We start from the raw sequence: 24,226 nt of genomic DNA on the forward strand, positions 1-24,226 counted from the left end.
GGAATAATGCCACATAATCCGATGTTTACTGGTAAAATGTGCATTTGGTAAACCTGTAGGGCTGAACGCGTACATCTGCGTTTCCTTTCGGTATTGAACTAAGTGCGCATGCTCCGTTATTAATCCTGGTAACCTCCAACATGGCGGCAAGGGGCCATGTGCAAGACCCCAACGACAGAAGACTGAGACCTATTTACGGTACGAATTAATAATTGTCTGAGAAACACGGTCGTCTCGACGTGACTTTGTCCTGCCTAGTTAGTGCTGTCTAAAATGAAGTCTGTTTGACGGTGGGTGAATCATGGTGTCGCCGGCAAGGCCCTCAGGACCCGACCGCGGATTCGACTAGCCTGCGGTCCAGAGTGACAGGGCGCCTGAGCGGACACCGTCCTGACAGGAGTCCGCTCTCTGGATCCGCACACGGCGCCTGGTCTGGCCACTGACACTGGAGATATTCTACGTTTTGTTTTTTGCATATTAAAGTACTAAAAGTCTCCTTTTTTCTAGTTAAGCTACCTCACTAGCTAATTGACTGCTAGATGTCATTAGCTGTGATGCTAGGCTAGCGAGCGGTCCCGCGTGTCCTCCGGGTCGCGGTCGGTCCGGTGCGGCTGGTCGCTGCCGGTGTCGGTAGGTTCAGACCCTGAAGTAGCCGAGAAGTGCAGTGGCAGCCGTGGCTAACCGGTGACCAGCGGCAGCAAGGTGTTACACTTGTGTATGTGGCTGCGTATTAACATTAACTTTATCCTGTATAGCTCTAACTAAATAAATGTATTAGCTACGTGTTGACTGCGAAAGCTTTTTGCACGTCGCCATTTGGATACCGGGAGCTTGAACTTACTAAATTGAACGCCTGCTCACGGACCTCTCGTTTGGATTGATTTAGTCTTTAGGCTGTGTGTGTTTTGTGGTGGTCTATGGACTATTTGTGATCATGTATGAGGCCATCCATAGAAAACACATACGTGCATAGGGTTACCTCAAACTGGCAGTTTTTTTCCTCTGTTCTTTAGTCAAAACATATGCAAAACGGTTATAAAGTGGCTGTTGTAAATATTGTCTGAGTAAATATCATGTGGCTGGTTTTGATTGTCCTCAGAGATTGAGTGACTAGCTATTTTAGTGTAAAGTTTAATTTGTGGAACCACCACTACAATTGTAATGAATCTGTTTTATACTGACATATATTTATTTTAGCATGTTGAGCTTTTCAACACTGAACAAATACCAAATCAATATCAGGTCCCCACCTGAGGATTCAGCACCTTTTTATGCAATCTGAACCACCAGGGAAAGACTGTTAATGTTTTCGTATTTAGGTGTGTGCTGAAAGCTGTCTTGGGTGGGTACTGCACATGTGACACTCCCTCAGGTGTTACCAAGGAGACGAAGACCTCTGGGAAGTGTGTTTTGCAGTCTTAAGCAACATGCAAATTTCTTCTGATGAGTGGTGCTGGAGAAGCAACCTGTGTCCTTAATGGAAGCCGTTAAAAGGTTTCCCTTGTGGTAGTAGTTGGCAGACCAAGTGGAGACACTTGAGAGTATAGATGCAGATTGTGATTGTAGTCAACTCGATGGCAGGGACATTTACCCTTTAGGCTTAAGGACAACATTATTCCCCTATCCAACTGGTAATAACTTTGGGACATTAAGCCTTTTTTTTAATTTAGAAGATCACACAAGTTTATACTCTTCAGGCATATACTAAGCATTGAGTCCTCTACAGGGAGGGCTAGGATATAAACTAGATATACTGTGCAGTGGTGTGTACTATACCCACGACACCTCTGGACAGGTTATGATAAACATCATCCAAAATGGTCAATGGTTGAATGTACAGAGACTTGGTAGAACAGTAGGGTGTGGTGGTGAATAAGTGTTGCCAGGTACCAGGATCACTTCTCACAGAACCTCAGGCAGAACCATTCAGGGTTATTTATTTATTTATTGTGGTATGTATGTGAATTTTTAAGGTGTGAACCAGTAGTAAAGTGGGAGTTTCTTTTGTGACTGAAGATCATTCCATTGGCATTTGAGATGCTGTCATTTTGTGTACCCAAAGTAGGAGGAGCAAATGTAGCCTGTCCTGCAGCGGAGAGACACTGAAAGAGGATCCCGAGTACAGGGGTATATGGTGTCAGCAGGATTCTCTCACAAGCACTTGGTGCTTGATTGGTCCTTCGGTTTCTTCTTGGCTCGACTCGAAACTCCATGTTTAAAGTCTCATGGAAGACAAAGCTCCAGACTATTCTCCGTCCTGGCTCCAAGATGGTGGAACGATCTTCCATTAGCTGCTAGGACTGCAGAGTCTATTGCTATCTTCAAGCGTAGACTGAAGACTCACCTGTTTGTTGAGTTCTTACCAGAGCACTAACTCAGCTGATACCACTTGCCATTTTTCTTAAATTGTATGTCTGTCTATGGTTATTTGTGCTTCTTGGCAAATGTCTAACTTGTAAAACACTAGGTAATGGCATTGACTCCTGTAATTTAGTAGTAGTCTGACTCAATGATGTCTTGAATTCTGGCCTATCCGTACTATTACCTAGGATGTATTCTGTGATCAGAAGCAAAGCACTTTGTAAGTCGCTCTGGATAAGAGCATCTGCTAAATGCCATAAATGTAAATGTGTTGATTGGTAGCTGACTGACAGATATTACCCAATAGACAGCATATAGATAAAACTGAATTCTGAGTAAAGGCAGAGTGGTTAAGCAAAGATGTCATATCCATAACTCTTGCTGTGGTATGTTCCTGTTCTGTGAGAACCTGTAACTGGCAAATTGTTGCACAGCGGACAGACTGACTGTATCTGTGTTGTGACCCAAGAGGTCTCAATCTTTCATGTCTGAAGAATAATAGGTGATTAAGGTTATTTTTTGCACCCCTAATTGGCTTAGTACTGTTGAATGCTATGTTTTTCTTTTAATCTGAGCTCCAGAGATCTCAGAGCACATTCTGGGGAGATGAAAGCTTCAGGCTTCAGCAGGGAAATGGGGTGTTTTCGAGATAGCCGTACTGAAGCGTTATGCATTATGGTGGGCAACATGGCAGATCCCACTTGGGCCCAGGGCAGATGCATCCGAAGGTCATAACCGCTCGTCTGAGAGGCCAAGGCATGGGAGTTTAAATAATAGAGAGTTGCTCCAGCAAGGCTGGGCCCAGTGTAGGGAGGTAACGCTGCTGCATATCAAAGTTAGGCCTCAGGGTTCATGTGAACATCTGGGTTCATTTAAACACCCCCAGAACACTCCTCTGAAACATCTGAGATTGGTTAGAATGGTCACAGCACACAGTAAAAAAGTGATTAATCCTACGTGTATCGCAACCTTCTGCAATATTAGTGTCGCAAAGGCTAATATTGCGATAATGATTAACAAATGATATATTGTGCGCCCTTAGTGGGGTGAGTAATATTAGCAAGGCTAACAGGATGACAGGTGGTTAGCTATATGGGGAGAGGGGAGAGGCTAGGGCGCTGAGACAGGTGGCTGGGTGTAATTCCAAACCTAATTTAAACACGTAGGCTATGAGGCTAAATGGCTACAGCGCCATCATTTTGGAAAGTGACCCTATCTGAGCTTGTTCTGGTTGATGAAATGTGTTTGTACTTTTGTATGATGATCTCTTGGCAGTGCGATCATGACTACTGATGATTGTGACCCTGCCTGTCTTAACCTCACATCTGATTGCAGTGCAGCACTCTTGAATTGCTGGATTTGTGTCCTTGTAGGTGGATGTGCTCGGCTTTGTGTGTCTCTCGTACATCTACAGTAAATATCCTGTTTTCACACTGACTGACTGAAATAAGCTGTCTGGGGTTTAATTAATTAATTTATTTAAGTCACGAGTTGAAGTTTCATCTGTATTGCTCATAAACAGACGTGCCAATTCCAGGTTCAGAAAGTAAAAGTCTTCACCAGGATTTTGCGCAGGCTTCCTGCATTGTGTTAATTCCACTAATTTTACCTGGATTGCACTAATTAGAAAATCTGGCGAGCTTGAGCAAAATCCTGGTGAGGACTTTTACTTTCTGAACCTGGAATTGACACCTCTGGTTATACGCATAGGTGAACTCCACTGTCTAGTGTCAAGGCTGATACATATGCTAAAAACGGTGCAGCTGTACTGATTATGTCTAAGAAATTGATTTATTATACATTTTATTAATGTAATATCGTTTCCTGTATTGTAAAAGCTTGGTGTTTACATGTCTGAAATGGTCCTTCTGTTCAGAAGCTCGGGTGCTCCATTTTATGAAGCTGACTGCATACACGCCGCAGAGAGGTGTAGTAGCTGCCCATGGCTCAGACAGCAGAGAGGTGTAGTAGCTGCCCATTAGCTCAGACAGCGGAGAGGTGTAGTAGCTGCCCATTAGCTCAGACAGCGGAGAGGTGTAGTAGCTGCCCATGGCTCACAGCGGAGAGGTGTAGTAGCTGCCCATGGCTCAGACAGCAGAGAGGTGTAGTAGCTGCCCATGGCTCACAGCGGAGAGGTGTAGTAGCTGCCCATGGCTCACAGCGGAGAGGTGTAGTAGCTGCCCATGGCTCAGACAGCAGAGAGGTGTAGTAGCTGCCCATGGCTCAGACAGCGGAGAGGTGTAGTAGCTGCCCATGGCTCAGACAGCAGAGAGGTGTAGTAGCTGCCCATGGCTCAGACAGCAGAGAGGTGTAGTAGCTGCCCATGGCTCAGACAGCAGAGAGGTGTAGTAGCTAGGGTTGCAGCGGTAACCGGTTTCACGGTATACCACGGTATTAAAATGCACGGTTATCATACCGTGTGCGTTTGCTTATTACCGGTAAAAAGCAAGCCAGCGGAGAAACTGACGCAACTCCGCTCCGGTTCAGCTACTCAGCACGCAGCGGTGAGAATGGCAGAAAGTGCATCAGATTTAATAAATTTTTTTAACAAAAAAAGCTAAACTAAAATCAGCGGCGAAAATGACGCAATCGCGGTGGCTCCGCCCGTGCGCGAGGGTCTCGCGCGCTGTCGATTCGCGAGGTCGTGCACCTCTCGAATTTTGTAACTTCGCGCGCGCCGCGCCTCAGCGCAATGAACAAAGTCATGTTTGCAGGGTTCATACACCTTTATAAGGTGGAATTAAAGCATTTGTACGTAACTTTAAAGGTCCGTTTCAATATTTCCCAGCACCTTAAACTTAATTAAGTTAAATATTTATACATATACTCGAAATAATTCGCTTTTTCATCACATTATTTAATGGATGTTTATTTTCAAAACGCCCAATCTTAACGTATTCACGTTCTCTCATGTTTCGTCCTGGAATTACAAGAGGCTCGTATTTGTTAAGTAATACAAAAGAACTGTGCGGAGTCGCGCGCTACGGTCACTAGTGAAAGTATAAACCTAGCTTTTTATGGTCCTTGCTTTCACTGGATGTGAAAGACGCCATTAATTTACATGCGTTCATTTTCAAATTCTAACGTGCCTGTTTTTCACATGTTAAAACCAGACTCGGTGTGAAAGCCTTAAAATAGAAATCTCTATTGTGAGGGTCATGTCAGAAATAAATCCTCTCTTTCTGCAGTATCCGGTTATATTCTAACTTGGCAGTACAACGAACGTTTACAACAGTTGTTGATCAGACACTGACCCAGGCTGAGTTTATCAGATATTAGATCATTTAAACTTAAATAATTGTATTGAAATCCATGATTTAGGTTTCTCTAATTTTGCAGTATTTATATAAACCTGTGTACAGCTTATTTTTTTTTAAAGGAGACATTTTGTATACAATAGTTCCAGTTTCTACAATAAATAGTTAATTGAACAAAAAAAACTTGTTGTAATTTCTTTAAGGGTCCGTGTATCTTTTAATAATAAACAAACTAACTGTGATACCGTGATAACCGTGATACCGCGGTATTTTCTGAGACGGTTATCATACCGTGAAAATCTCATACCGTTGCAACCCTAGTAGTAGCTGCCCATGGCTCAGACAGCAGAGAGGTGTAGTAGCTGCCCATGGCTCAGACAGCAGAGAGGTGTAGTAGCTGCCCATGGCTCAGACAGCAGAGAGGTGTAGTAGCTGCCCATGGCTCAGACAGCAGAGAGGTGTAGTAGCTGCCCATTAGCTTAGACAGCGGAGCAGCCTCGTTTGTCAGATGTCTTTGTCTGGTCGTTAATTTTGGCAGCCACCTGTCATGAGTCACAGTCTTGTGCATTCTTTCAGTGCAAGCCTTGGGGGTGTGTGTGTGTAGGTGAGTGGAGGTGTGTGTGTGTGTGTGTGTGTGTGTAGGTGAGTGGAGATGTGTGTGTGGGGAGGGTGGGTGTATGGAGGGAGGAGGGTAGCAGTTTTGCTCTCGTGTCAAACCAGGAGTGAATATCTCCAGAGCTTTGATATGCCACGTTACAGATCAGCATGCAGCTGCTTTGCAGCACTTTGCTCACTCCCTCCTTATTCACTTGCTCACTCCCTCCTTATTCACTTGCTCACTCCCTCCTTATTCACTTGCTCACTCCCTCCTTATTCACTTGCTCACTCCCTCCTTATTCACTTTGCTCACTCCCTCCTTATTCACTTGCTCACTCCCTCCTTATTCACTTGCTCACTCTCCTTCATGCTCTTGACTATCGGCCTCGTACCCTACATGCCACGGACGTTGATTGTACTCTCGGATGCTTGATCTAACGTCAGTGGTCTGTGTTTTGCCCTCTGGTCATGCTGGCTGAGGTGCTGGTCCTCATTCCTGTTGGTGAAGAAGCTCCAGGCCACACTACAGTGAAGCAGCTAGTCTCCACGTCCTCATGCATGACTCTGACACGTGTTAGAAATTGTGTCACCAACTTTGGGAGGTATTTCAGACTCCATCTAATTGGAAATGAATTGTTTAGATTGGGTTTATCTGATATGGAACTATGTTGGCTAAGTTTATTTTCTGTAATTACTGACTGTAATTGCTTTCGGAGGTCAATTTAGTAAATGCGAATCAAAAGCTAAAAGATGATGCTGTTGAGCAGTTTCACAGACTGATGAATTGTGCGGCTTTAGCATTTCCTTGAATCAGATCATCAGATGAATCCTAGTGCTTTAATTAGATGAGTCTAGACAGCCTGTACAAAACCAGAACAAAGACATGCTGTTGTAAACGGCAATGTAGCTGTGATAAAGCTGTCATAATATAGATGTCTTAATGCAATGGTTCCCAAAGTGGGGGGCGCGCCCCCTAGGTGGGGCGCGGAGCTATTGCAGGGGGGGGCGCAGAGCTTGGAAGTAAAACGTGCACGTGTCAATATTAGGGATGCACCGATTCCGATATTAATATCTGAAAACAAATTCTAGATCGGGTATCGGTGACAATGTGACCGATCCATAAAAACAGATCTATTCAGTCTAATTCTATGCTCGTAACGCTTTTCTGAGTTAGTTCAACATTAAATATCCACTCTGTCCCGGATAGAAGTGAACTTGGACAGTTAACAGGCGAGTGAAACACAAAGCACACAGAGGAGAGGTGAATCACAGACTCGTACTCGCGCTGGTGGTATTACACTTAGTCCGTTTATTTGCTGGTTGACCAAAATAAACCTGGGATCCAGCACTACATGACTGTTCATACATGAACTGGTGAGTTGTCCAAAGCTCATTGAATGCGTTACTTACAAAAATAAATTAAAGAGCAGTGGTCTGACTCGGTCTACGGCAGAAAGCTAAAACAACAATATTCCATACGCGCGCTCAATTCGCTCCCTTAAAGAGACAGTACACATATTTCTGGCCGTTACATGCTTTGTGCTCTGCGTGATGTCTGCGCTAGCAAACTAGCCACATAGGTATTGCTGTTTCTCTTATTTCATCTCCTTATTTATTTAAAATTATATTTAGAATTCTTGAACCATTTAAAAGGTTTCTTACAGTTTATTTTTTTCATGTTTGACCAAAGTTGTGAACCTATTGTTTTTGTAAGTTTCAGGTTCTTTGGTATAATTTATTTTACATTCAATGTTATATTCATAGTTGCAGTGACTGAACAAATGCAAGTTGTGTTGTTTTTACATGTTTTATGTGTGTTTAAGTGTGCTATACTGGTGCAGAGTTTTCAATAAACTTGTAATTCAGTATGTCTGTGTTTTTTAAAAAATGCTTTAAGTCGATTCAGCACAGTTTTACTCTTATCAGATCGGTATCGGCAGAGGCGGTCTTTGCATAGAGGCGTGGCTAGGCAACTGCCTTGGGCCCCTCCCACTGCAGCCCACTGTAGGGGCTCCTGATTAGCTGACTTTTTTCTCGCATATTAATGTTGATGGGCCCCCTACCTAATTTCGCCTTGAGCCCCCAAATTGCTAAGTCCGCCACTGGGTATCGGATCAGTATCGGCCGATACGAAGCCTCAGATATCTGAATCGGTATCGGAAGTGAAAACCGTGAATCGGTGCATCCCTAGTCAATATGGGGGGGAGGCGCAAAAATATTCTCATCTACTAAAGGGGGGCACGGCAGAAAAAGTTTGGGAACCACTGTCTTAATGTTTGAATGTCATCATCTGAATTACTTGATCTTTTTACCTTCATCTCACAGATTACCTTGACAATGGCAATAACAAGATGGCAATCCAGCAGGCAGAGAAACTTCTGAAGAAGCACAAGGACCTTCACTGTGCTAAGGTAGGTAGCGTCGCCCGGCCCTGATGTTAGCAGCTCCTCTCTGCTAAGGTGGAGGAGAAGTGACATCACATTGTTCATGACATCATTCAGAACAGCTCAGAAGCCAATATTCCAGATTCCAATTGTCACTTTCCCTTCTTAACTTGATTGTAATAAAAATACCCTACGATATCCCTAATGAGCTTGGAACGACTTCTTCTGGTGCGTAGGTCCTCAAGGCCATTGGTCTGCAGCGCACAGGCAAGCAGGACGAAGCCTTCACTCTTGCCCAAGAGGTGGCTGGCCTTGAACCCACGGACGACAACTCCTTGCAGGCTCTCACCATCCTCTACCGGGAGATGCACCGACGTGAGTCCCCCTGAACACCTCTGACCCACGCTACACCCACGATTTAATGTGCTCAAGTGCATGCATCCCGCCATCGCAGTGCACGTGGTCGTAGCGAACATCTAATCGGGAGTAGGTGAGGTTGGTCGGGAATTTGCTCACATTGCATCTGTTGGAGCAAATGGTCTCGTATCAAAGAGCGTATTATCCCAGAACACCAACAGCACAGGAGAGTGTAGTGTGCTTGCATGCGTCTGAAACACCGGACACTTTGGCACCTAAAACGAACAAGCTACACAAGGCACATCATGGTTCCTCTGAAAAGAATCGACCTGCCTTTCCACTTTTCTGTGGTAAATTAGCTCAGGTGTCTGTGCTCTCCCTGTCTGTAGCGGAGCTGGTGACCAAGCTGTACGAAGCCGCAGTCCGGAAGGTTCCGACCAGCGAGGAGTACCACTCACACCTCTTCATGGCTTATGCTCGTGTTGGGGAATACAAGAAAATGCAACAGGTACTGCTGCCCGCCAGCTCCGGGTGTTCCTGGCCTGGTTGGCTGGCTCATGGACTGGTCCTAGCTTTAGCCTTTAACAAAAGGCCGTTCATAATTGGGCCATTTTGTCTCTCTCTCCTGTACCTGTCTTTCTGCCTCCATTAGGCTGGGATGGCCCTTTATAAGATTGTACCCAAAAACCCCTATTACTTCTGGTCGGTTATGAGCTTGGTGATGCAGGTATGTTCACTTCTTTTCAAATTTCGATAATATGGAGCTCAAATTCATGATGGCAAGCAGCAGCTGTGGCTAGCTGGATGTGAGGTTGTCCGTCGTCCGGTCTCAGGCCATCTCCGCCCAGGACGAGAAGCTCTCCCACACGATGTTCCTGCCTCTCGCTGAGCGGATGGTGGAGAAGATGGTCAGAGAGGAGAAGATCGAGGCGGAGGCGGAGGTAAGGAACCCGTCCCACAGATGCTCCCACCCATCCTGCCAGCGTCAGGCAGGAATAATGAGGTTGCACCTCCTTCCAGGTGCAGCTGTACTTTATGATCCTGGAGCGTCTGGGGAAGTATGTGGAGGCGCTGGAGGTGGTGCGGGGGCAGCTGGGAGGTGAGGATGCAGACCAGACAGACCTCTGTGCTCACTCTCCACACATTTCTGATTGTTTTTTAGCACGAGAATTGTCCCAAAACAAAAAATATTGTGTGTGTATGTGTTTGTGTGTGTGCATACGCATGTGTGTGTTTTGTCTACTCAGAGAAGCTCACTAGTGAACTGCAAAGCCGGGAAAACAAGTGCCTGCTGCTGTACCATCGGTTGCAGCGCTGGCCCGAGTGCAACGCCCTGTCCCGAAAACTGCTGCTGAAAAAGTACATATCCCCCCCCCCCAAGAACCCGGCATGCCGCGGGTCTCGTGTGGGAGTGTCAGTGTGGTTTGTGGGCAGAGCTGTTCTGAACTTCCTCCTGTTGGAGATGTGCTCCTGAGCTGCTGTAGATACAACCCGGTGTAAAGGCACTCCTGGGCTGATCTAGATGTATTCCAGCGGTAGACATGCCAGATTTCAACTGTCCAGCACTTCTCACACCGTGGCAATTTTCTACCCAGACAGAAGAATTGGAGGATAAAACTGCAGGGCATTGAAGTGGCCTAAAGTCTGCTCAACACAGCCAACTCAGCAGGGTTCAGCCAAGCAAACAGCCATCAAAATGAGTTCTCCAACAACCTCAGGCTCCAAGACACCATACAGCCTGAATTAATGGTGCAATGGAGTCAGCCCTTCAGATTATGATCGTTATTGATTTTTAACAGTGATTCACTGCAAGCAGATACCATTATTTTCAATACCAAAGAAAGTATTTTTGGCACCATTAAACCTCATCAGAGGTGAAGACCCTTACTTTATGCCAGACTAGAGCAACTGCTTCCTGTAACACAGTAATACTGCTGCTCTCTGACCCCTTTGTCTATATCTGCTCTCTGACCCCTTTGTTTTATATTTATGTGATTGACATTTGTATTTACCGTATTTTCCAGACTATAAGCCGCTACTTTTTACCCCACGATTTGAACCATGGGGCTTATACTGAGGTGTGGCTTTTCTGTAGATTTTTCTTCACCCGTCAGGGGGCGGAGCAGAAAGTGAATCAGGTGGTAGGTGACAGTTGTAAATCAAAGAAGAAAGTGCTCATTTTCATTTAGCACATGCAAGCAGCAGGCATGACGGAGACATTTTTTTCAAATGAACGTGTTGTGCCAAATTCCGACTCCCCTCGTTTGCACACGCATAAAGACGCTACAGATGATATTCCGGAGTTACAGTGATTATAACTTAGTTCATTGAGCACTCTAGTTTTGTCCTAACTAGATATTTAGACATATACTGCTTTAATACTGCAAAGTCGTGGTCAGAGGTGAACTTCAGTATAGCCACTGTGTTTTTTATTTAAAATAATTAACACCCTTGAGCCAGTGTGGCTTTGGACATAGATAATGCCGTACCGTTCGCTGTGATGGATAATTTAAGTCTAGCTCTTATTTATGCATAGAAACGTAAATCGATAATATAAACTGTAGCATCTTTATGCGGATAAACGAGGGGAATCAGAATTCGACACAACACCGGCTGAAAGCCAAAACTGTTGCACATGAAATGCTACAGGCACCGTTCAGAAACTGATCAGTTCAGTTAAATGTATTCAGTTCAGTAGATATATGCGACTTTTAGCTTGGTGCAGCTTATACAACATTTTCCATTAAAAAATTCAACTTTGTAGGTGCGGCTTATATTGAGGTGCACTCTATAGTCCAGAAGATGTGGTATGTTTCATGTATTCACTCATGCTGTCTTCTATGCTGCTGTAGTACTCCCAATTTCCACTGACGGAGATCAGTAAAGTCTTGTCTTGTTTCGTGTTTTTTCATCTTTCTCTTAGCCCCGATGACTGGCAGTTCTACTTATCATATTTTGATTCCTTGTTCAATCTCAATGACCAGAGCTGGACACCACCCGAGGAAGGAGACCAGTGAGTGTTCGTAGCACTAGTGCCATCCCAACATAATAACATTTAGCACTTTAGACCAGTTAGTAATTTAAGAGACCCAGTGCTTGGTGACAGCTCATGTAAATTCTATATATAAAACAGGTATTAGCTTCTATTCTATAATTGTTTTTATTGTTTATAATAATTGCATGGGTTAATACTGTGTGGAACTAACAGTTGGTAATAATGAAATACTGTAAATAACCAGCATTCTAATCAGTCCCATTCATGAACGCTGGTTTAGTCTTAGTTGAGTGGTGGTTTAGTCTTAGTTGAGTGGTGGTTTAGTCTTAGTTGAGTGGTGGTTTAGTCTTAGTTGAGTAGTGGTTTAGTCTTAGTTAAGTGGTGGTTTGGTCTTAGTTAAGTGGTGGTTTGGTCTTAGTTGAGTGGTGGTTTGGTCTTAGTTGAGTGGTGGTTTGGTCTTAGTTGAGTGGTGGTTTAGTCTTAGTTGAGTGGTGGTTTGGTCTTAGTTGAGTGGTGGTTTGGTCTTAGTTGAGTGGTGGTTTGGTCTTAGTTGAGTGGTGGTTTGGTCTTAGTTGAGTGGTGGTCATCTCTGGCTAACGTGTCGCTGTTCGTCCCATCACTCACGGCTACCCCAGCTGTACAGAGGGCGAGGTGCACTGCTCTGTGGCCCAGGCCATCGCATTTGTGAAGGAGCGTCTGGCGGCTGAGGAGGGCAAGGAGTCGCGACCCCTACGAGGCCCCTACCTGGCCCGTCTGGAGCTGATTGGCCGCCTGCGCCAGAGGGCCTGCCCTGACGAGCAGCAGCTGGGTAGGCGGGTGGGAGGGGCTGGGCCGGGTCATTGCAGGGTCGGGTGGTAGCGTGAAGATGTTCACTGGAGCTCTGATATTTGCAGGAGAACCTCTGGAGCTGATGTTTCAGTACTTTGTGAAATTTGGAGATAAGCCATGTTGTGTCACAGACCTGAAGATCTTTCTACACCTGCTTTTACCGGACCAGTATGTCCAGGTAGCGACAGTTTCTCATAAATACACACACACCTGGGTACTGATTTGAGTAGTTGGAAGCTTTTTTAAATGATCATTATTATGACTATTAGTTACCCATAATCCCCAAGTTACTCAAGTTTCCTATATGCTGTCACTGTGTTGCTGAGCTGTAGAACAGCACAAGTAAACAGGTGTGAACCAGTGTTCGTTCTGTAGCTGTAAGGTCCTTTGGGCCTCTGGGGGTAGAACCAGCCCCAGGGGGCAGCGTGTTCTAACAGCCGTGCGGGCGCATCAGTTCATCAACAGGCTGACGGAGGCTGTGCCGCTGGGCCCGGTGGGTGAGGCGGGCGTGGCTCTGCCCAGCGATGGCCGCGCCCTCCAGAGGCACCTGAGTGTGACGCAGCTGTCACGCTCCCTGGGCCTGCAGCACGCACTTAGTGTCTCCGCCAGACTGGGCCTCATCCGCCAGCTCAAGGCCCACTACCACCACGGGCTGCAGTTTGGTGAGCCGCTACGGGATCGCCACACACCTGCCGTTTCCAAACATGAACACTTGTGTGCTTGTAGATTCATGTATTTATGATGGTGATAAAAGGTATAGTAATGATTTTAATAGTACTGTTGTGATGATATTATTGTAATAGTCGTTATCAACGTGTTTATAGATAGATCAGTTCACAAAGAAACAGAATGTGTTTCTGACAGAGGTACTTCATTAGCTATCATGTGTGCATGCACTCAGGTCTGTGTGTGTGTGTGTGTGTGTGTGTACATACTTGTGTACATACAGTGGCTGCTTTATTGGGTATCAACTGCTTGTTAACACGTATATCTTATCAGCCATCACACGGCAGTAACTCTGTACACTGTACACATGGCCAAGACGACGTACTGATGTTGAAATTGCATCAGAATGGGAGGTTGGGAAAGGTTATTTCTGCTGTTTAGATGGTAGGTTCAGAGTTTGGTTTAAATAACGTGAACACACGGATCCATCCTGCCTTGTATCAATCAAAATTAATTTATATAGCACTTTTTACAAAAGTTGCTGCTACAATGCAGCTTTACAAGTGTCTGAGTCCAAGCCCCCAGTGAGCAAGCCAAAGACGACAGTGGCAAGGAGAAACTCCCTAAGAGCATGAGGAGGAACGAAGACTCATTGAGGGAACCCATCCTCCTCTGGCCTTCGCCAGTCACCATGACGACAGTTAACAAAGAAGTGATGGGAATGTGTATTAATATACGTGTTCTCTCTGTAATTCTTATTAAGAGTCTTAACCTTCTTGATGGTCAGTCATTTACATTTATGGCATTTGGCAGACGCCCTTATCCAGAGCAACTTACATTTTTTTTTTCTCTTTTTTTTTTATACAAGTGAGCAATTGAGGGTTAAGGGCCTTGCTCAGGGGCACCTCAGTCATGGCCTCAGGTCTGGGGATCGAACCCACGACCCTCCGGTCACAAGACCAGTCAATCAATCAATCAATCAAATTTTATTTATATAGCGCTTTTTACAACAGTTGTTGTCACAAAGCAGCTTTACAAGTGCCGAGTCCTAGCCCCCAGTGAGCAAGCCAAAGGCGACAGTGGCAAGGAAAAACTCCCAGTTCCCTAACCACCAGGCCATGATTCAGTTCATTGATGGATCATCCGCCTTGTATCAACGTTCAGGGCCCTTAAGTACCAATTGAGCATCGTGTCAACGCCACAGCCTATCTGAGTATTGTTGCTGACCGTGTCCATCGCTTTATGACCACAGTGAACCCATCTTCTGATGGCTATTTCCAGCAGGATAACGCACCATGACATAAAAGCATGAATCATCTCAGATTGGTTTCTTGAACATGACAATCTGGTGACTGTTCTCGAATGGCCTCCACAGTCACCAGATCTCAGTCCACTAGAGCACCTTTGGGATGTGGTGTAACGGGAGATTCACATCATGGATGTGCAGCTGACAAATCTGCAGCAACTGTGTGATGTTATCATGTCAATATGGACCAGACTCTCTGAGGAATGTTTCCAGTACCTTGTTGAATCTATGACACGAAGGATTAAGGCAGTTCTGAAGGCAAAAGGGGTCCAACCCGGTACTAGCAAGGTGTACCTAATAAAGTGGCCTGTGTGTGTGTGTGTGTGTGTAACTATATATTTTGAGCTAGGCTTCAGCTACAGGTAATACCACTGTAATCATTCTGAATTCTGATCTTTAGTATGTGGTCAGTATTCTCTATTCGGTCTCCTCCCCTCTCACTCTACTGTCTGCCAGTTCCACTTGGCTTATTTGTCTTCTAAACGCATGAGCACTACTTCCCTTTGATGACCGTTAACTTTCTGTTTACTCAACAGGGACATCCTGTCTAAAGACTGAACTGCAGTTCTCAGATATGTACTGCCTCATGGCGGCCCACATCTACATTGACCTGTGGTTGGAGACTGGTAAGGCCCTTGACCCTCAGGCATGCCCCAAGCATCATTTTATGCCAACCTAGTAAGGTGGCTGAGGGTCTACTGGACACTGGGTACACTAACATGGTAGATTGAGTTGTCCTACTTAGGGATGCACCGATTCACGTTTTTCACTTCCGATACCGATTCAGATATCTGAGGCTTAGTATCGGCCGATACTGATCTGATCTAAAACAGTGCTGAATCGACTTAAAACATAATTTTTAGTGCTGTCAATTCCAGGTGCCGCAATTAAAAGTCCTATCCAGGATTTTGCTCAGGCTTCCTGGATTGTGGTGATTCCACTAATTTTACCTGGATTGCTAATTAGAAAATCTAGCAAGCTTGAGCAAAATCCTGGTGAGGACTTTTAATCGCGGCACCTGGAATTGACAGCACTAATAATTTTTTTTTTTTTTTTACACATACTGAATTACAAGTTTATTGAAAACTGCACCAGTATAGCACACTTAAACACACATAAAAACATGTTAAAACACAACTTGCGTTTGTTCAGTCAGTGCAATTATGAATATAACATTGTATGTCAAATAAATAATACCAAAGAACCTGAAATGGACAAAAACAATAGTTTCACATCTTTGGTCAAACATGAAAAAAAATAAACTGCAAGAAACCTTTGAAATGGTTCAAGAATTCTAAATATAATTTAAAATAAATAAGGAGATGAAATAAGAGAAACAGCTATTCCTATGCGGCTACCGCAGACATCACGCAGAGCACAAAGCATGTAACGGCTAGAAATATGTGTACTGTCTCTTTAAGGGAGCGAGTTGAGTGCGCGCATGGATGTTTTTTTTTAGCTTTCTGCCATAGACCGAATCAGACCACTGCTCTTTATTTTATTTTTATTTTATTTCTGTAAGTAACGCATTCAATGAGCTTTGGACAACTCACCAGTTCATGTATGAACAGTCAAGTAGTGCTGGAGCCCAGCTTAATTTTGGTCAACCAGCAAATAAACGGACTAAGTGTAATAGCACCAGCGCGAGTACGAGTCAGTGATTCACCTCTCCTCTGTGTGCTTCATGTTTCACTCGCCTGTTAACTGTCCAAGTTCACTTCTATACGGGACAGAGTGGATATTTAAGGTTGAACTAACTCCAAAAAGCGTTACAAGCATAGAATTAGACTGAATAGATCTGTTTTTATGGATCGGTCACATTGTCACCGATACCTGATCTAGAATTTTTTCCAATATCGGGACCGATACAGATATTAATATCGGAATCGGTGCATCCCTAGTCCTACTGGACACTAGGTACACTAACATGGTAGATTGAGTTGTCCTACTGGATACACTAACATAGTAGATTGAGTTGTCCTACAGCCTTATTTAACTAGAATTCTAAGACTGACCTGGTGTCAGTATTCTGACTTGTGAAATGTGTCAAGATGTAAGTTAATTCTTTATCTTTGTTTGCCATCACACATGTCCTCTCTGCTGTGTCTCGTGTGTGTGACGCCGACTCTCCTGCGGCTCCCACATGGGAATCAGGTAATGAGCACATGCTCTGGCAGTGTCTCGGGCTCCTGGAGGAAGGCCTGTCGCACAGCCCATCTAACGCCCAGTTCAAGCTGCTCCTCCTCCTCCTCTTCTGTCGCCTGGGAGCCTTTGAGCCTGTAGTGGACCTCTACTCCAGCCTGGACGCCAAGCACGTTCAGCATGACACCATAGGGTGAGCATCTGGCCCCACTGTCCTGGCTCCGCCCCCCTGTCACAGGTTGATATTGTTTTGTTTTTTCTGTCCACAGATCAGGCATGAAAATCTGTCACCTTTCGGCGAAATTCGCCGTTTTGAAGTCGAAAAGGGTGACTTACGTGAATCGTGTAGATCCGATGAGTTTTTTTTATGGGGGGGGGGGGGGGGGGGGGGGGGTCGGGAGATTATATGTATATATTTTAATTATATTGACTTAATAAGCAAACAGAGCACTTCCGAAATCGGCAATTCCAGCAGTTTCCGCCCAGAACCTTCATAGAGGCCAAATAGCGTTCAATCATGCGAACGTTCTTCATTCATGTTATTCATTTACTGCTAAGCAGGACGAGAAGCAGGACCTAGTGCTACACCGGGGACAAGGCAGAAGAGCATACATTTACCACTACATTTACCAGATCATACATTTACCACGTTTACCAGATCGTACATTTACCACTACATTTACCAGATCATACATTTACCACGTTTACCAGATCGTACATTTACCACTACATTTACCAGATCGTACATTTACCACTACATTTACCAGATCGTACATTTCCCAGTGGATTTAATTGGGTTATTAATGGTTTCAATCGTTTTCATATTTTGCGGTAAAACAAAGTTACTGCCGTTCGCTACAGCGTTGAACACTGTCAGAAATAGCCACAAGCTCTTGTGATAAATAGGTAGATGGGCATACTAAGTTCGCGTCAACCCCGTGTAGTTAACGGCGACATAAAATGAGAAACAAGATTTTTTTTCTAGTGTGTCTATAGTTGTAACTGGTGAATCCAGGGACGTGTGAGGATAACATTCGCGCCAGGGCTGAAAAGGTTGAAGATGAAGTTGTAAACGCTTGTCGTTTGAGTCTACCCTGTGCTTTAGCCCATGTTAGAAAATAAAAACACGTGAACCGTGGTATTTTTACACTCATTTTCGCCGCTGATGTATTTATTGGTTCATTAAGACGTAATGGTTTTGACTAAGCCATCCGGAATGGCGAAAACAGCTTCTCGCATTTACGGATCTGGCTCGTACATTGAATCCATTGACAAGACAGTCAAAACATTTTTTTAATGGATTTTACTATATTTTACGGAGCCCGTAAGGTGACATCATGTAAAAAATAATAACGCGTGGCCACGACTCACCTGTCGCTGTATCCCCGTACACCAGCAGCCACCACCACCCCCCCCCCCCCCCCCCCCCCCCCCCCCCCCCCGTCGCCGTATCCCCATGACGTCACATGTCAATGCCCCCCACGTCAACGCCCCGTCGCCGTATCCCCATGACGTCACATGCCCCGCCCCCCCCGGTCTTCTCACATTTTTAACCCCGGACCCATTTTCATGCCTGCAGATACTTACTGACTCGTTATGCTGAGTCCTTGGGCCAGTTTGCTGCTGCATCCCAGGCGTGCAACTTCTCCCTCAGGTTTTTTCACTCAAACCAGAAAGATGTAAGTGTCGTCGTCCCCCCCACGCTCCACCGCACGTGGCCATGACACTCCAGTGCAGTCCTCCAGACTCAGCTCTGTCGTTCCTCTTGCAGACCTCAGAATACATCATTCAGGCGTACAAGTACGGCGCGTTTGAGAAAATCCCGGAGTTCATCGCCTTTAGGAACCGCCTGAACAACTCTCTGCACTTTGCCCAGGTGCGCACAGAGAGGATGCTGCTGGACCTCTATCTGGAAGCAGACATGTGAGCTCTCTCTGACCGGCTTATTCAGACTGAACTGCTGATTTTTACTTTATTGACTTTTATTTTGTTAACATGGGACACATAGGTCTTTAAACATCCTTATTGCCATCTGCTGAATAATTTGACAAATAGATGGGTGATTGTGTTTTGTCCTGTGTTCAGATTGTCCACGTTAGAAGAGAGTGTGAAGAATATGTCTCTTTGTCCCGAAGAAGACGACATCCCATGGGACAACTTGCGGGACAATCGTGATCTCAACGTTTTTGTCAGCTGGAACCCGAAAGTCCAGTACAGTATTAGGTTTTCTTCTCTCTCACACACACACACACACACACTGCGCTTGCCTTGTTCCACCAGCAGCTGACTGCAGTGTGCAGCATGTTCAGGGCTCAACCCCAAGAGCATGTCATGCTGTAATTATGTAGCTGCACTCCTGTCATGACTTGCGATATGAAGTTGGTTACATAACTGACATGTGGTTAGAGATGGACATGAGGCCTGTACTAAAGGACTCTGTTTCCTAGGCCACGTCTGTGGTTTGATTGGCTCATGTGCACAGCACACACACACACACACAGCACACACACACATATTTTGTGCCTTGCCGTCATTTCAGTGCCGTAACCCCGAGTTGTAACACACACCCTTGTGTTGTGGGGGTGTGGCCACAGGCAGCTGACTGAGGAGCAGCGGCGTCTCTCTCTGGAGGAGGAGACTCTGTGGCTCCGCCTGCGCTCCCTCACGCTCCGGCTGGCCGGCTGCCTCTCGGGCCTGTGTCCATCACCGCGGGCCCCGCCCCCTACGCAGCACAATGCAGAGAAGAGTGCAGAGAATGGAGTGGGTTCCAAACCCAACGCCATGGGTCCACTCCTCACGCAGCTGGAGAACACGATCAGCCAGGCAGAGCAGTACACACACGTGAGTGAGCACGTACACACACACACACACACACACACACACACCTCCCACAACACCACTCAGCTCGGTAACATTAGTCCATTGTTCTTTCCATGATGATGGACCTCCTTAGTGCTTATGTAAAATACTCTTAGAAATAAAGTCATAGAAATCAAGAAATAATGCCAAGTGATTTCACAGTAAAACAGTAAATGTCTTTTCGTTTTTAGGAACTTGGTCAAATCTTCCTCTCAGTCCTTGTTATTGTACTGTGGGTCTAAAGGTGTGTGTGTGTGTGTGTGTGTGTGTGTGTGTGTGTGTGTGTGTGTGTGTGTGTGTGTGTGTGTGTGTGTGTGTGTGTGTGTGTGTCACAGCAGCAGTACCCCTTCCTGGGCCCTCCCTCCTCCCGCCTGGCCCAGGCTCTGGCCAGTGGTGGCTGCCACTGTCAGCTGGCCGCCCTGCAGCTACCCCTCCACCTCCAGGAACTGGAGACCGGCCTGGGTAAGCTCACACTGCCCGCACTCTACACACACCACTTGCACCACCACCCACACACTGCCCATACACCACCCACACAACACACACACGCCGTTCACACACAGCTCTTCCTTTGTTTTAGATCAGTCCGTGGAACGTCAGGCCCAGATAGCAAATCTCTTCAAATCATTAACAGTACAACTTCAAGGTGGGTTGTGTATGGTTTGTTTTAACTGTACATGCACATTTCTAAATGGTAACTTCTCATACATGATCTATGAAGTGTGGTGAGCTCTCTCTCTCCTACACCAGATATGCTGAGTAAATGCAAAGGCGACTTGTTGGAAGTGAGGGAGAGCCAATGTAGAGTCCAGCCTTCTCTGTTGGAGAACCTAGTCTTCTTTGTAGAGGTGAGTGCCCACATCCCAAATGGCTAATCATCATCGTGGGAACTGCTGCTGCTCTTTGCTTTACATCGTCTGATTGGTCGATTCCAGTAGCCAGAACCTCTCTCCCACGTCTCTGCTGTATTAACGCATCGTTTAATGTCCCAAACCAGACAATCTGTGTAGTCCTCTGGGTGTGCAGTTATTGTGGCAGCACTCTCCGGCCACTTAAGTCCAGTTTGCAGAAGAAAAAGAAGAAGAAAAAGGAAGTCAACACGGTGATGGTGAGTCGCAGTCCGTCGGGTCTGCACCGCCACGTCAGGCTGTGCCGCACAGCTCAATTTGGCCCTCAAGGTTTTGTCCTCTTTCTTTATATATCTCTCTCTCTCTCTCTCTCTCTCTCTCCCCCTCTCTCTCTCTCTCTCTCTCCCCCCTCTCTCTCTCCCCCTCTCCAGCCAGTGGTGCTTTCTGGATTCCAGGAGTTTACAAGTAGCCTGCAGAGTGTTGTCAGCCAGGCCCTGGAGCAGATCCAGCACCAGGAGATCAGCCTGGCGTCGCTGAAGCTGGAGGCGCTCTCTCTGGAGGGCCTCACAAACATGGAGGTCAGCTCCTTTAGCACCTCGCCCTCACACACGCGGAGGTCGGCTCCTTTAGCACCTCGCCCTCACACACGCGGAGGTCGGAGGTCGGCTCCTTTAGCACCTCGCCCTCACACACGCGGAGGTCGGCTCCTTTAGCACCTCGCCCTCACACACGCGGAGGTCGGCTCCTTTAGCACCTCGCCCTCACACACGCGGAGGTCGGAGGTCGGCTCCTTTAGCACCTCGCCCTCACACACGCGGAGGTCGGCTCCTTTAGCACCTCGCCCCTCACACACGCGGAGGTCCGCTCCTTTAGCACCTCGCCCTCACACACGCGGAGGTCCGCTCCTTTAGCACCTCGCCCTCACACACGCGGAGGTCCGCTCCTTTAGCACCTCGCCCTCACACACGCGGAGGTCGGCTCCTTTAGCACCTCGCCCCTCACACACGCGGAGGTCGGCTCCTTTAGCACCTCGCCCCTCACACACGCGGAGGTCGGCTCCTTTAGCACCTCGCCCTCACACACGCGGAGGTCGGCTCCTTTAGCACCTCGCCCCTCACACACGCGGAGGTCAGCTCCTTTAGCACCTCACCCCTCACACATGCGAAGGTCGGCTCCTTTAGCACCTCGCCCTCACACACGCGGAGGTCGGCTCCTTTAGCACCTCGCCCCTCACACACGCGGAGGTCGGCTCCTTTAGCACCTCGCCCTCACACACGCGGAGGTCCGCTCCTTTAGCACCTCGCCCCTCACACACGCGGAGGTCAGCTCCTTTAGCACCTCGCCCATCACACACGCGGAGGTCGGAGGTCAGCTCCTTTAGCACCTCGCCCTCACACACGCGGAGGTCAGAGGTCAGCTCCTTTAGCACCTCGCCTTCTGCCTTTTAATTCTAGGAATGAATGATATGTTTGCCATCATCACCATAATGCCATATGCAATACCAGTATCGTAGACGACTGTAATATGCAAATAATATTGGCAACACATCACATTTCTTTTGTGCTGTGAGCATCTTGACATATCTCTGACATTTGAATCAGTGTGCTCAATGTTTTATGATAATCCACATTACCAGTCAAATGGCACAATAATATACAGTCCAGTCTTTTGATCAGATCACCTACCCCACAGAGCACATCACAATCACCATATAATAGAATTGCAGTTTGAAATATCTCCATTATGAGAGCTTTCATGCCTGCTTTGTTGTGGTTTTGTCTACCTTTGTGTATGTTTTGATGTAACATTTGTGTTTGAGCAGGAGGAAGGGACCTTCATAAAGACTGCAATGGACAAAGTTCAGAGCAGCTACCTCCGCTCCTTGCAGGAAGTTGGGGATTTGTTGCGCAAACGAGCAGACACGTTGAAGTCACTGAAGATCTGAACCACCTGAACCATCCCTCTGAGCAGCACAGCCAACACCTCCTGCAGTCCCTGTCTCCTCAGACCTCCCAAAACTCACATCTCCCTTCCTCCCTCTCTGTCCCTCGCCCTCACCATCCCTCCCCCTCTTCAAGATGATCCAGTCTATCTCTTTGTACTTTCTCCACTCCCACAACTTGACCGCTTCAGCGCAATGACGTCTCTCTGAACCGCCGCTCCACTGAAAACACACATCCTCTTCCTGGCAAACCAGACAGGCAAGCAAATAAGCAATTTTAGAAGAGCTACTCTATAAATTATTGTACATAGTGTGAAGATCTATGAATATCTACGCCAAACTTGCCAGAATTAAAGTGAGTTCACTTTGTCCTCCTGGTTCTTGTTGTGGCGTCTTGCGGCCGAGCACTAGCTGACCCTCAGTAGCTCCTCCCCAACACAGCCGTTCATCCAGAGCAGCGCTCATCTGTCAGTGCCTGTCACGCCGTTTCCCCAGACAACTTTTTTTTCCCCTTATTCTACAAGGTGAGCTTATGTAGGGCACTGACATTTGTGTGTACATTATGGAGTACATAAAAGACCTATTAATGCACGGGTCATGTGCACTGCAAGATGTAGCATACTACCTACAGTTTGATTTCACCAACTGAAGGGACCATCTACATGAAGTAGTACTGCCTTCTGCAAGGGGCTCTTCTCCGTCGTTCATAGCAAAAGACTTTCACAGTATCGGACGGTGATGGAACGTCGAGTCAGATGCTCACGTTGTATACAAATCCAGATGGGCAAAGAACAGGCTTTGGTCCGACTCTACCCGGGGTTTCTGTTGTACCGAAACATGAATTTCAGTTAAGCTGGGGCTGAACACTTTTTTAATAAAAACAAAAAAAATTATGTTTACTGTTTATACCGTTGAGGGAAATAAGTAAATTGCACTGTGGTCCCTGAAATTGTGAGATTTTTTTAATATTGACAAAAAATTAAAAAAATTAACAAAAGCATTACAGCTGAAGCAGGCTCCCTCATTTACTACGGGGATTGCAACAGCAGGCTTCGTTGTTTACATGTTTCATTAGAATAAAATGACAAAATTCATATTTATAGTTTGGGGGAGTGTGCTGCAGGCCGTAGCTTTGCTCTGCTTAGAGTTGTTTTGGGTAAGAATGAGTCGTTATTATATTTTTTGTCTTTTTTATGTTCTGAGAGCAAAAAGTGGTGTGAACGATCAGTGGGTGTGGTGTGTGTGACCCGCAAAGCTCTCCAAACAAACTCCTGTAGACTACTTCTGGACCGAAGAGCTCATCGTGAGGTGCGAAGAAGTGGTTGACAATCTGTCATTTCTCTTCTTTTGTTAGGAAAATTGGAAAAAATAATAAAAACACTGGAATGTGAAAGGATGGGTTTTTTTTTATGTAAATGTACCAAAAATAACTGTACAGTTGCCATGTCGAAATGAGTAATGCAAAGTTTTAGAATGTAATACTTTAGTCAATAAATACGTGACCTTATTACGGTAGAATCGGAACCTTTATTTAAGCGTTATCACTGGGCCTGCATCTTTCACACTTGGTATGAATATCCAGGCTTCAGGCTAAGAATGACCATTTCATTTTGGTATCATCTTAAATCTATTCTGCCTGAAAAAAGTAGTTAGGCAAAACGCTTAGATTGGTTCAGAGAAATTC

The 24,226-nt window shown here is 46.0% G+C and overlaps 1 protein-coding gene across 5 annotated transcripts; it reads left to right on the plus strand.

Moving 5' to 3' along the window:
* Window positions 1-94: 94 nt before the first annotated feature.
* On the plus strand, window positions 95-24,049 carry naa25 (N-alpha-acetyltransferase 25, NatB auxiliary subunit). 5 transcript variants are annotated; one of them, XM_076986678.1, is made up of 24 exons: window positions 95-198; window positions 8,541-8,626; window positions 8,836-8,974; window positions 9,346-9,464; window positions 9,609-9,683; window positions 9,790-9,897; window positions 9,977-10,055; window positions 10,204-10,315; window positions 11,880-11,969; window positions 12,587-12,759; window positions 12,845-12,957; window positions 13,234-13,441; window positions 15,288-15,377; window positions 16,906-17,086; window positions 18,473-18,572; window positions 18,665-18,816; window positions 18,979-19,104; window positions 19,488-19,734; window positions 20,088-20,214; window positions 20,333-20,398; window positions 20,503-20,600; window positions 20,750-20,860; window positions 21,032-21,178; window positions 22,423-24,049. In XM_076986678.1, exons 1-24 carry the CDS (start codon window positions 141-143, stop codon window positions 22,543-22,545), a joined length of 2,928 nt encoding a protein of 975 aa, XP_076842793.1. In that variant the 5' UTR covers window positions 95-140; the 3' UTR covers window positions 22,546-24,049. The 5 variants fall into 5 exon arrangements, 3 of the variants coding, with proteins under 3 accessions (XP_076842793.1, XP_076842794.1, XP_076842795.1); XM_076986679.1 differs by having other exon boundaries at window positions 20,091-20,214; XM_076986680.1 differs by lacking the exon at window positions 95-198 and adding an exon at window positions 6,339-6,817.
* The last annotated feature ends 177 nt before the right edge of the window (window positions 24,050-24,226 follow it).

This window comes from Brachyhypopomus gauderio, unplaced genomic scaffold (assembly GCF_052324685.1).
Source record: "Brachyhypopomus gauderio isolate BG-103 unplaced genomic scaffold, BGAUD_0.2 sc47, whole genome shotgun sequence".
NCBI lineage: Eukaryota > Metazoa > Chordata > Actinopteri > Gymnotiformes > Hypopomidae > Brachyhypopomus > Brachyhypopomus gauderio.

Coding starts and splice junctions, on each gene's coding strand:
- naa25 (XM_076986678.1), top strand. CDS start 141: ATGGCGGCAAGGGGCCATGTGCAAGACCCCAACGACAGAAGACTGAGA. Junction 9,898..9,976: donor AGATCGAGGCGGAGGCGGAG/GTAAGGAACCCG, acceptor ACCTCCTTCCAG/GTGCAGCTGTACTTTATGAT. Junction 10,056..10,203: donor GGTGCGGGGGCAGCTGGGAG/GTGAGGATGCAG, acceptor TTGTCTACTCAG/AGAAGCTCACTAGTGAACTG.